This window comes from Centropristis striata, chromosome 6 (assembly GCF_030273125.1).
Source record: "Centropristis striata isolate RG_2023a ecotype Rhode Island chromosome 6, C.striata_1.0, whole genome shotgun sequence".
Taxonomy (NCBI): domain Eukaryota; kingdom Metazoa; phylum Chordata; class Actinopteri; order Perciformes; family Serranidae; genus Centropristis; species Centropristis striata.
This window is the reverse complement of record NC_081522.1, coordinates 12,675,122-12,688,462: the sequence shown is the minus strand read 5'-3', so window position 1 is coordinate 12,688,462 and position 13,341 is coordinate 12,675,122. Positions and strand designations below refer to the sequence as shown.

Below are 13,341 nucleotides of genomic sequence, written 5' to 3'. Positions count from 1 at the left end.
AGGAAGTCCATGCTAATAACCACTCCATGTTTTTTTTCTCTTCTTGTGTTTTTCTTCCAGCTATGTAGTCAACATGGGTTTGATTGACAAGCTGTACGGGTGCTTTTTGTCGATCCAAGGTCCTGTAGACGAGCACCCAAAGATGTCTGCTTTCCTCCAGCAAGCCTCAGCTCTGCTGCACAGCATGTGTAAGCTGTGCTTCGTCGTAACCGGACGGTGAGCATGTATTTTGATTTACATCTTTTTATACACCTTGAAGGGATCATTTGGATTTTTTGAAGTGAGGTTGAATGAGGTACATATCTATAGTAGGGTTGTCATGATACTACAATATTCAACTCGATACCGATACTCAGGAAAATATTCGATACTCGATACCATTTTCGATGCCACAAGGATAAAAACAAAGACCCCAAAATTTAACAGAAATATTTTTATTAACAAGAAAAATGCAACATGTAAAAATTAACAGAACCACTGGTTAAATATTTATAATAAAAGAAAACTGCAACTATGATAACAAGCTTCAGATACTCGATACTTTTGAAAATGACGTTTTAGTATCGATACTTTTTTGAGTATTGATACTTTTGACAACCCTAATCTATAGTCTATGTATTACCTACAGTAGATGGTGATCAGCATGCCTCCCAGTTTGAAGAAGCACCAGTATTAGCGGCACGAAGCTAAGCAATGTACTGCTGTAAACGGGGACAGCAGCGAAACATATTATAGCCATTTAAAAAAAAGGCTTATGGGAGGGTAACTGAAGCCGGTATATGCTTTCATCCACCAGACTCCATTGATTAAAACTGCAATTTTACCTTGCAAATCTCAGGAGGTGCTGCCTCAATCAGTTAATTTGTTTGTGTAATTGTGTGACTTTGGTGAATCCACACTATCCCTTTAAAAATCTGTTTGATCTCTTGATCTTCACACACACCTTTGTCTGTGCTTCTAATGACAGAGACTGAGTCACTGTCAGTTCTTTAATGTCACGTGGATCCATAAAGGACAGGGCTCATGGTTACTCAAACAAAGAATTTGGTTCCTCTGCAATCAGCCAGCAGGTCGTTTCCTCCAGCCAGCTAGCTGGCTAAGCTGTCGTTACTGCAGATAGAGATAGGCATCTACTTGACCCAGTGCTCTGTCACTCACCATAAACCTTAGCCTGCAGCGTGGGGGGAGCCCACCCACGTGTGCTACAGTGACCTCCACTCAGAGAGGTTCAGTGGCGCCGCTGACAGAGGCGACGCACACAGTCACACCGAGGGACATCAGTAGCACTTAAAAGGAAAAGAAATGCTGACTATGGTAGCATAGCCACATATGCTTTGATGACGTGCATTAGAATAACATTTTTCGCGATTTGATTTGTTTCTGCAAATTGTTATACCGAATCCAGGTATCAATTTAGCCAATTAAGGTTTCCTCCATAAGAACCCCACCCCTTGGCAGTACATTACAGCACGATCTTGTCATTGTGTTTGAAGTGTCGCCCACTACTCTGCTGTACCTTGCCAACTGCAAGGTGCTGCAGTAACAACAACCAGCTGCTTCACACCAGCACAGAAGAAGACCGCTACAGCAGGACTGCATGTTTGTCACTGAATATGTGTGAGAAAACATAGTGGCGGACTTTGCAGGTTTAATGAGACCAGTGTTATGATCAATACAGCAGCCAGCGAGCGCTCTTCTGCCAAGATTCTCTGTGTGTCATATATAAGAATGCTCAGTGGGCTTGTAGAATATTTTGGCCATGCCAGTTGCTGTGTCAGGGGATTATAATGGCATTAGGAGGCTGTGTTCTTGCCTAGCAGCATATTTCACGCAGTGCCTGTTGGCTAACATCAAGTATCAGCATGCACTGTAGGTTCCATCCAGAGGTCACACACTCTCCATTCTACATGGCTGCAAATCATAGCTGGTGCTGCAGCGGTAGTCTTAAATTGTCTGTCTGTACTAGCTGAAGTTTTTTTACCGGAGTCTTCTGCATTGCGACTGGAAAGAATTTATCAATGCGTTCATTGCTTTCATTTTCTTCAGCATTGCAGGGTTTTTTAATCTAAAATAATGCAGTGTGTGGTCCATTTGATCCTGTGGGAACTGATATGATTATCAAATCAAATCAAACTTTATTTATAAAGCACTTTTCATACAATAAATGCAACACAAAGTGCTGATTAAATAATCCTTTTAAATTAGTTGATTTTCTTATTGTTCATTTTCTATGACTTGGTTCTCCACCCACAAACTTGCTTAAATAAACAGAGCCTAACTGAAGCCTTTTCTCCACACTGTCAGCATGTATTCAAAGTACTTCCTGTTTCCAGTCAACGTTATCGCTGACTTGGTTATGTGTGATGAAAGGATGATGTTACCGATCCCTTTAACCAACAAGGTGGCATCTTGTTGGAACCAAACAAACATATCACCTTGAATCCTCTCCGGCAGGCCTTGATTAAATGCACCAGAGCACTCAGCACCTTGTCAGGCAGCTCACATACAATCCGCCAGCTTAAAGTCGCTGCCATGAGCTTCATGTCATGGCATTACTATGTTTACTGTAGCTGGAGTGGGAGCAGAAGAGTCGAACTTGAATCTTAAAGGTCTCTCTCTTGAGCTGCATCCAAAACTGGCTGGCAGTGAATATTACTAGTTCAGGCAAAAAGTGAAGCTCCTTGCACGTAAAGACTGAAAAACTTTCACTGTACAAAGAAACAGAAGCACACGAAGAGCTGGAGATGAACCTAAGGAGAAGCTGTGTGACCCAACATGCTAATATGGAACACATTTTAAACTTGGTGCTATTCCACTCTCTGCAGTCAGTTAAGTCTGACAATACAGCAGCACTATCAGGGTAGTATCTCTTATCTAAGGGAAAGTCTTCTCTAAGCCCTTGTCTGGTGAGTAAATCTAGAAGCTGCAGAGGTCTAGACCGGTGTATGCATCCTGAGTCTTTGGTTGTGCGGTGAGAAAAAAGTCTGACTTTTTCTTGCAGCATAAAGGCACAAAATTAGCCTCAATGCTACATTGTTTTGTAATAAACACTTACATTTATTGTTAGCTCCACTGAACATGCACTTTCCCCTCTACCCCTCTCCAGTGCTCCGAGTATATTTGACAATAAACGCCAGGACCCGACTGGATTGACGGCCCTTCTGCAGTCCACAGACTTGGTGGGAGTTGTGCACACTCTGTATTGCATCCTGCTGCACAGTTTCTCGCCAGAGTCTTCTTCCCAGAGTCAGGAACCTTACGGCCCAGGGGTCATCCAGGTGGCTTTGCAAGGCATCCGCTTCCTCAACAATTTTGCCCTGCTTGACCTATCTGCCTTCCAGGTATTATTCAAAATATATTCTGTTTTCACTTTTCACAATTTAAAAAATCCTGGTACCTTTGCATTAACTGAGTGTAATTAATGTGTGATTAATTTAAATTGCGTAAATGACATTTATCGTCATAAAAATGCCTACAAATATTTAAATGATCCTCCTTTGATTTAATAAATCTGTATACATGATCAGATTGATGCTAGTTCCTTTGTTAAGAGCCATTACAAGAGGAGTTACTCTCCTCAGGACAAAGCTGACCTATGGACATAAACACAGGTGCCCTCTGACCCCAGGTCAGTTGTTGGGGTTGAATGGAGCCCGGTGGGTCAGCAGTTAGGATGGAGCATGAGTGATTATCACTGTATGCAGGGCCGTACATTACGCACCCGGAGGAGGAGAGGGCGACAGCTTCACTGTGCTAAGTCACCACATAGATGGGAAGGCACGAGAGCAAGCGAGAATGCTGTTAATTATTTTAATGTCTTGTGGTAATTACTTTGAAGCAGCTTCCTCTCACTGACCCGCCACGTTCAGGCAACTCAAAACAGCTGCAAATGAAAGCATTTCACTGCCCGGACTTTTATGAACATTTTAAATAATGTTTCTTTTTTTGGCCGGGGGTTGTAATCACCTTGTGTTTCACATTACCTCTAAAGCACCGTCTAATATGTGTTGCGGTGGATGGATGATCAGAATTCAGGCCGTTAATGCTCTCTGCTGCCGCATCAGCTCCCAATAATATGTTTAGAGCGAAATTTCAGAGGGGCTCAGTGCAGTATAAATAACTGGGTTTTGCCGTGGTTGCATTTTGGCAGAATATGCAGCAACAAATCTGTGATCCTCAAAAATAAATGAGGAAAAAAAGGAGCAAAAGTTCATATTCAAACCAGATTTTTTTTTCCCCCTCATGCTTTGTGGTTTTCCTGTTTTCCTTTTTCAGCTGCAAGTTAATTTTTTTCATAATTTATTTTTTATTATTTATTGTGAAATGAAAAATAGCTTTTGTTCTTACATGGTTCAGTGAGTTTAATATGCTGCCTGGATGCAGACGTTATGAAGCCTGAAAACAGCTTTTAGCTTCTCAGGTATTGTGTTTATGGCTGTTACAATGCAAACACACCCAAACTTCCAGTGGAACAGTGATGATCTTATGGTGCTTTATCACATTGACGTGTTTAATAAATACTGTCTGTGAGGTGCTCCTAGCATCTCATTTCTGAGTGGGATTGGGGTGTTTTATGGTGCGATCCCTGCTTGACTTGCTTATACTCTTACACCATGTATGTTCCCGCCAGCAAAACACCATTGCTTTGTTTTGTTATTGTACTGAGCTCTGTAACCACAATCATGGATAATTTATGGCTAATTTACTGTACAACATACTAACATGTTTTGCCTGTGATCTATCAGTCTGTTCTAGGAGCTGAGGGCCTGTCTCTCGCTTTCAGACACATCGCCAGCTCCCTGCTCTGGTACTGTACCCAGCATTCCTCTGAAGAGCTGCTGCACGAAGTCATCATCTGTGTGGGATACTTTACCGTTAACCACCCGGACAACCAGGTAAACCAGCTTGAACCTGCACTGATAAAATAATTAAAAAATATATTTTTTAAAAACGTACTATTGAGATTTACATTATTTTATATTATAGTTAAAGCTGTAGTTTACAGTTGTTTTTGTTATAAATCAATCTACCAAGTCTGTCGAATAATTGCTTAATTAATTAGTACAAAAATATAAAGTTATGATTAATTCCCATCTTAATTAACAAAAGTGTTTTTTTTTAATTTGTCTTTATTTATCTGGTCAACAGTTCAAAACAAAAAGGGAGAAAAATTTTAAAAAATATATGCTATTAGCAACATTTATTATCATATATCATACATATCAAATCCTCATAATTTGAAAGCTGGAATTGAAGTAATTAAAGTAATAGATTAGCAAAATTGTTGAATATTAATTTTCTGTGCATGAGGTCATCAAATTAATCTTATTGTCACAGAGCTACTTAACACAATTAATCATATGCTAAAATTGTAATAGATACATCTACTAATTGTTAATATTTAATTGTTTCGGCACGAGTTCCATTTAATCCTTTCAGTTGTCGAAAGCTGTCTGCTGAGGTAGAACTCGGTAATATCATCTTACTATTGTTTTGTTCATGTATTATTTGTCAGAAAAAAGGGTGTAGTTTTGTAATTGTAACAAAAAGCACCTGTTCAAAGATTCATGACTTGGCACCTTCCTGCTTTTGGTCTGTGTGTCGTCTATTGTACCACAGAGTGACCCATTGTTCCCTCCTGGTAAAGCAGAGCAGCGTGCTGGCCCCGGTGTTACAACTACTTAGGGGGCTCTGTGGAAGTGAGCAGGATGTGATGGAGCAGACCTGGCTGCTGTGTAATTGGCTGTCATGCATGGCCCGTCTACCGGGCCTCTGATTAGCCATGCTACAGTTGGCTGGGCTTTGATTATGTTAAGCCTGACCCACACAGGCAGCAGCCGCCGCTCCAGTCTCAAACCTCTGATATGTCATTTACGTCCACACAGTCGCAGTCAACCCTCATCGTAACAATTTATAGGCTGATTACTGATTCTCATTTAGCAGAATTTTGCTTCTAATTAAAGTATCTTCCTTTAGCACTTTCTACTCCTCTATGCTCCTATGCAATTTAATTATTCCGATGTACAGATTAGCATCTGTTGGGCATTGTAGATCCAATTTGCATATTATATTGAATAATTGAATGAAGGACTGATGATTAAATTAAGCGGGTGACAGATGATTTGTCTTTGTGCACCCTCAGTGCCATACAGAGTAGCCATGCATGACCGTGTTTGGTTAAAAAAAAAAATTCCTCTGCAAACTGAGTGCTGCCAATATGAACCTTTTAGGAAAAAGCAAGAAAAAATCTTCTTACCTTGCTTACAAGTTGAGGATTTAATTTACAAAAAAAAAAAAATCATATTCAAGTACATCTTGTCGTGAAACAAGATCCCACACAACCTCTACACAGAGTTGATCTTTGCCAGTAGTCCAGTTCCTGGAATGCGTCCATTCAGTTCCGCACCAAGATGGATGGCGTTAAGGAGAATATTTAGAGCAGCTTGAGCTTTTCTCAAGCTAATGTAAGCATTGGCAGAACACAAAAGCGGCCCGACCCGAGGCCTGTGCGGTCGTGGAGACTGCTGATTCACTGTCGGCACACCAGCTTTTGTTTATATATATAAATATATATATATACTCTAGAAATAAGGCTGCTCATAAAAAGCAGTACTTTGAAGCAGCACTATATGTAGTGATGTATTCCCTTTGCTCTGGGGGCATGAATAATTCACCTTGTCACACAAAAAGCCATCGGGAGAGTGACATATGTAGGCTTGTGTGTTTTTCAAGTGCGTCTTTGCTCATGGGGGCCACCGAGCCATGCGGCCATATGTTTCATTGTCTGCTGGGTGCATCCGTAGAGACCTTACAACAAAAAAAGCAGAACAAATGACACGTAATTTGCAACTGACATGTAACTGTACTTCCTTTTTCCCTGAAGAGATATGAGCCGGTAATCTTCTCGTCTTTGAATACAGTGATTCATTTGTGAATCATCGGCGGTGATGATCTGACTCTCCCGGCTGACGAGACTGTAATTGTAAACTGTTGACATGTTAACCCACTTGCTTTTAAGAAAGACGAGCAATTTGAGAGTGTGGAAATCTTAAGAAAACTTTGCATTTTTTTTAAGTATGTGGTAAATGGCCACACACGCAAGCAGAGTGAGCTAAACACACAAATGCACACACACAGAAGCAGGTCTTATTTCAGGTAGCGTATGGACGTTTTAGAAATGTAATGGGATCGTTTTCCCTGCGCTGGCTCCTGAGATTACCTGACTCCTCTGTGCTTATATTTCCTAAACTGTTTTCTTTCTACCTGGAAGCATCACATGAGCTATGGAGCACCTCTAGACTGCACATCCCACACACATCTCCAGAGCTCAGCCTTATCTGTGGGGTCATTCCTCTTCTTCCCATTCTCTACGAGGGCGTTTCCTCTGCCCCCCAGGCCCAAGCCGAGCTTTAGGCCTGTAATTCCTGTTAACCTGATGTTGAAATGCTCCCTTCAGCAGTCCATTACAGCCAAGACAACCAAGCCTTCGCTGCCTGCAGGGTAAGTGCAGCTCGTGCAGACCACAGGGAGCCAGCACGGGGGAATGCACACTCTGTATCACCCAGCAGAGTAAACAGAGGCAGAGTAACACAGACAGACACACTCTCCACCGACTGGCAGGAGAGGGTCTGATTGTTAGTTCGGTAGATGATTTACACTCGGCTTCAAGGGTGAATGCAGGTCCGACTGACTTTAAGTGAAGCTGAGGACATTTTTATCCTTCCAAACCTTTCAGTGAGGAGTTTCCATTTGTCTGTAACACTGTCGTCAGGTTAGTTTCAGAGCAGAATTATCAGTAGTAAAGATCTGAGAAGGAATGACAGCATCAGCTCATAGAGATAAATAAAGAGTTATTAAGCCTCATTGTGTAAACAGCAGTTTTTTATGGGATTTTAAAAACAACTGACAATTGCCTTAAAAGTCAAGTTGGAGTGTCTATGTCAATGTCTGCAGTTGTTGAAGGGTAATTTACACAGCGTCCTGTGCATGTCTCAATCAGCCATCGTAAATATTGTAAAGAGGCACTAAACAGTTATTTGGCTGACTGTGTTTTGTGGTGTATGCTGTGCTGCTTCTCTTATCAGTAAGGCAGTTCCACTGATGGATCTGGTTTGTATTGTGGATTCAAGTGTCAGATATATGGCCCCACTCTGATGCTGTTTCTTCCTGAGGTGTTCAGGCTGTCTAGACGGCTACAACGAATGCAGACTCTTCTACACATTCAAGATCGTAATAAAATGTATATGAGTATATTTGTGCAGTAAGAAATTAATAACATTTCTTGGCCTCATCCAGCAGCGCTGCTGCCTCATGCGTACAGCCTGATTATGTTATTTGAGATTTATGCTTTATTGCACGGCTGGATGATCACTGCCTCTTCTTTTTCCTCTCCATTCTTAAATCTGCTTTAACTTTGGTTTCCGCTGCGATGCAGGATTTTCCCAAGAATTTGTTTGCGTTTCAGAACATTAACTTTACACACTCTTTGTTGTCATTGTGGACAGTGAGGAAGTTATGTAATGGAGGCGTCATAAAACTCGGCACTGTTTGAAAATGCCAGGTCTCTGAACTTAAGAAAGACCAGAGCAGCCAAGACACTTGAGTTTTTACTATGTCTGTTATACGTGAGCCAGATGCATGGGCTCAGATGCTTGTTGTTAGTTTTATGATGTTAGGCTTTGAGCTGCAGATACTTCAGCTGAGCTGAGAGAGGTAACGCTACAGCATAATCTCTAGTTGGAAACCATTTCAGGGCTCTGGTGTTGCTCTTCACCTGGTAGAGGCGTGGAAAGTTGGCAGGGGACTCGGTTTCTTTGTGACCTCCATACTCTTGCTGCCACCAGGTTTTGTTTTATGTCTTTCTGCGTCAGGCCCTTGAGGGGGGACAATTTGTTTAGGCAGCTGAAGATGGAACTGTGCGTAGTGGAGGATTATGAGATCGCTGGGTGATTTGTGGGTTGGATCTTCTCGGAGCCCCAGCTCAAACATCCAACACTTGCTGTGGTGTTAAATTATGATACATCAACCATAAATATTCTGGATTAAAACCAAAGAATGAATAGATTCTTTAGCTTTTGCAGAATCATGGTTTTGGCTTTCTAATTCAGCTGCATAAATTTATGACCGCTCCAATGCCAGTATGTCTTTGTGCAGTGTTGCAACAGACAAGATAAATATGATGGTGTAGGATTTAGTGGAAAGTAGCATGAAAATGTGAAAACTACATGCACTGAAAATAAGCAGCTCTGCTTTTGAAAACAACCAGAACTTGCCCTTTTTTTTTTCCTTCCGTCAGTGGATGAATTTGTCCAACGAGTCCTACATTCCTTAGTGAAAAACACTTATTGAGTCAGTGAAACTGTGGGGATTTTGTTCTTCCACTGTAGCAAACACACATTCACAGCACTGTCTTCAGCTTTGTAATGTATTCCAGACAATTCTTTAATTCAGTACTGCATTCTGTAAAACACACCCGAGCAGAAATCATGTTTTTTTCTCAGCATCAAAAGTTAACACTTAAATTTCAGGTTGACAAATTTAGTCCTCTTCCTATTTCTAAGTATTTGTAATGCATTATAGTTTCGATTGTTTGACCTGTCCATATGGATCCTTTAAACAAAGGATGATGGGAAATGGCACTGTTTTGTGTCCCTTTGAACACCGCTGTAGAGGGCAGCTCTGAGAAGCTTCACCTTGAACTGATAAAAGCGATGAATTATCGCTTTGTTTATCCTGCTGCTCAAACTCGGAGTGCATTATCAAAGGAGCAGCCAATGGAAGAGTATTAGAGAGTGTATTTTTAAAATCTTGTAAAGCTTGTGAATTTATGTCACCGTGACTTGGGGACCTCACCTTGCCCTTCTGGTTTCCATTGGCATTGAGCCCCCAGTCCCGCAGTCTACCTGTAAAGTAGTGCAGCTAGGATTTAGCATGCTGACCCCCCCCCAGCTCTCAGAGGGGCGCTCATGTTCTTCCCAGGCTCAGGGGAGATGACCAGAGCATTAGGCCGGGACCCCTTCCTTTGCAGCAGTCCCCTTTCTAATCAAATGAGGCTGGGAGTGATTTGGTTTTAATACTGGTGGCCCGGATGTGATGGTGTGTGATTGACGGGCTGTGATGGAGAGCAGGATGTCGGTAGGTTGGATATACCATTAATGTTATTGCTCATTTCTTAAAGTGGGGGTGGCCACACTGTTGCTGGAGGTTTGCTCACCCTGCCTTTCACCCGCCTCCCCACCCCTTCGTTCCCCGTGTTGCACTATGAATGCCCTCTCAACCTGAGCTTTACTCCTGCGGGGCGGTAACAAGCTTTTGCACTGATTCTGTGCTTCAGTGTTGCTCAAAGAGCTTAACACACACAACTTGAAAGTGAAGTTTTCACCGCTGATAATGACATCAGTTCACATTTCCCTCTTACGTTACAGCAGCTCTGCTATTGCCTGTTGGTACAAAGGAAGAACAAAACATCCCATCATTGTGTTTTATAGCCCATAATTGCGTGGTGGGAGGCTTTGCCCCCCAGGTCTCCTCCTAATGGCTGTTTGTGTGTTGTTTTAGTGGCAGATTTACATGTGGGAGGGACACAGGGAGGTGATTTACAACCAGCAGTGCCACTGACGGGCCGCCTGACTGGCTTACTGACTGACTTGCTGACTGACTTGCCCTGCTCCTTGTGTGTTCCAGGTGATAGTGCAGTCTGGCCGCCAGCCCAGCGTGCTGCAGAAACTGTGTCAGCTGCCGTTCCAGTACTTCAGCCACCCGCGCCTCATCAGAGTGCTCTTCCCCTCCCTCATCTCAGCTTGCTACAACAACTCCCAAAACAAGGCCATCCTGCAGCAAGAGATGAGCTGTGTGCTGCTCGCTACATTCATTCAGGTAAACATGGGAACATGGAATGCATGTATGTGCATAAATATATCATTATTTTACATGCAACGGAAGGATTCAGTGGTTGAAAGATCCAAGCCAAAAAATGTTTGGGAGTGGGGAATTTAAAAAAAAGTTTAAAAAAAAAAAGAGGCCAATGTGGGATATATATATATTACTAATAATCAAAAACGGCTTTTTTGACTTAACGGTTTCATGCCTCTGAATAAAATATCCAAACACAATAAGTTTCTGGCACATCAGAAGGAAGCCTTTTTGCACTGGCTGATTTAAAATTGCTCCTCAGGGCCGCGGTGAGTCGGTAACAGGCAGGCTTTTACAAAGATAAACGGCTTCCTTCACAGTGGATTTACCTGCCACTGGTTCAACTCCCAGTAAACAGCTTGTCTCCTTCATCTTCCTCTGACAACACACCCCTCACCACTCTGCAACCACCACTGTTTAGACACCGATTAACTGCCATTGAAAGGGAGACAAGCTATTGTCATTTCTTTCAAACAAAACAATAATGCATGGTGTCTTACCCCGCTGCCCTCATTGTTGAGTTAACCTCAAGAACATTCCTCGGGTGGCAACAGTTTGATCATGGATGGGGTTTTTTAAATTGCCAGTTATTCTAAAAACATTCCGTTTGATAAGTAAATTACAATGAAATGTAGTAGTTGCTTTAAATTTTGCTTCATATTTTATGGGGTTGTTTTTTGGCTGGAAGCTCTATTAATCTGCCAATTTTTTTTTTATTAATCATTAAGTTTAAAATGTCAAAGTCTTTTTTTGTCAGTTAAAAACCCTGAAATTCAGTTTAATGTGATATAAAAGGAAATGCTATATTTGATGGGCTGAAAACAGCAATTTCTTTCATTTTTGCATGAAAATTATTTTAACGAATAATCGATTATCAAAATAGTTGGCGATTATCTTTCTGTTGATCAACTAATCGATTAGTCATTGAATCATTGTAGCTTTAGTATATTCACAGATAATAATACCTGCAGTTTACTGGTATAGTAGATACTAATGCGCCTTATTAATTCCTCTAGGACTGTGCTAAAAACGAGAAAGATTCAGACAACAAAGTAAAGCATGCAGGTAAGTTTTTCCCATAAATGTATCAAATCCATAACAAAAAATATGATTGATTGTATTGATTTCACATTTATAATTCTATGAAGCTAAAAAGCTGTTACCTTGCGTATAGAATAATAATAATAATAACAGTTATTTTGGAAATGTAGGTTCTGCAGTTAATTCCAGTAATATTTTTGTACTGAGTAAAAAAAATAATTGTGAAGAATTCCTCTTAGTACATGTCCATATGAAATCTGGATTATTGCCATTTATGAAAGGATTTCTGCAGCAAACATAACGTATTTGTTCTTTTCTGTGTTCAAAGTTTCCCAGCCGCTTGATTTCTGTGAGTTGTCTAACCGCTTTCCAAGAGATCAGTGGGACTCAGCGTTGCAGTTTTTTCTCAAGAAGCAGGAAGAGTGATGGAGTCGCACACTGTCCTCAGAGTGGATAAGCACAACATAAACACTTAAAAATAAATGTGAGATGTGGAGTTGTTTTGGGATTTTTGTTTTTTCCCTTTTCTTCCTGACTTCAAGTCTGCACACAAGTTAATACTGTATGTTATTCAGATTTTGTCAACTGTAAAGATTGTGGAGCCTTATCCTATGTTGGTGCATCTCTTTTGATTTCTTTGAAATCAGACTGATGTTTAAGACGAATTTGCACAAAATCTTGTTTGTTTGTTCATTGCAGTTAGAACACATGCACAACTATTCCAGTTAATGTCCAAACAAGCCAATTGTTTGTCCGTTTGTTCCTGTTGTAGATAGAAATGGTTCCGTTTTTCAAAGCAGTAACGATCTAAACCTGAAACACTTACTTATAATTACTCACTGTAATTTATAATTTGCCAAGTATTTACATCGATACTGTTTGTGTTAATTTATTGTATTTGTCTTATTTTTGAATGTGAATGGCCAGAATGTAATTTCTAGTCTACAAATGCCAGTTACAAGTTACATGACCTGCCTTGATTGCAAATGTGTTAAAAGTTATATTTTTCCTTTTCTTTTCTTTCTCTCCGTTACGAGGAACTTACAAATTAATATAATTTATTGAGTTATTCACCTTTATCTTGTTAAATAAAATACTTATAAGTATTGTTGATACTGAATTTTATTCTGTGTAAACTTGAATTTGTATCATGATATATCAAACATTAACACTTGGTGGTGAGTCTTCTATCTGTCTATTACATGCTCCTGGACTTCAATAATGAATGTGTCCTAATTTGGTCTGTAATGTGATGGACAAATGCAATTTATAGAAAACAAATTCCATTATTGAATTTTAAAGAAGCAAACGTATAGGAACTGGTGTGAAATGTAGAATTACATGATTTATTGAAGTGTTTTCGGGTATAAAAGGAAGCTTTCTTCCCCA

General features: G+C 40.6%; 1 protein-coding gene across 3 annotated transcripts in view; it reads left to right on the top strand.

Moving 5' to 3' along the window:
- scaper (S-phase cyclin A-associated protein in the ER) overlaps positions 1 to 13,063 on the top strand; it is a 62,280-nt gene extending 49,217 nt beyond the window's left edge. For all 3 annotated transcript variants that reach the window (XM_059334751.1, XM_059334752.1, XM_059334753.1), the window contains 6 exons: positions 61 to 216; positions 3,107 to 3,341; positions 4,746 to 4,895; positions 10,684 to 10,875; positions 11,928 to 11,976; positions 12,281 to 13,063. In XM_059334751.1, coding sequence (XP_059190734.1) covers positions 61 to 216; positions 3,107 to 3,341; positions 4,746 to 4,895; positions 10,684 to 10,875; positions 11,928 to 11,976; positions 12,281 to 12,378 — 880 coding nt within the window. In that variant the 3' untranslated portion in view covers positions 12,379 to 13,063. The remainder of the gene's footprint in view (positions 1 to 60; positions 217 to 3,106; positions 3,342 to 4,745; positions 4,896 to 10,683; positions 10,876 to 11,927; positions 11,977 to 12,280) is intronic.
- The last annotated feature ends 278 nt before the right edge of the window (positions 13,064 to 13,341 follow it).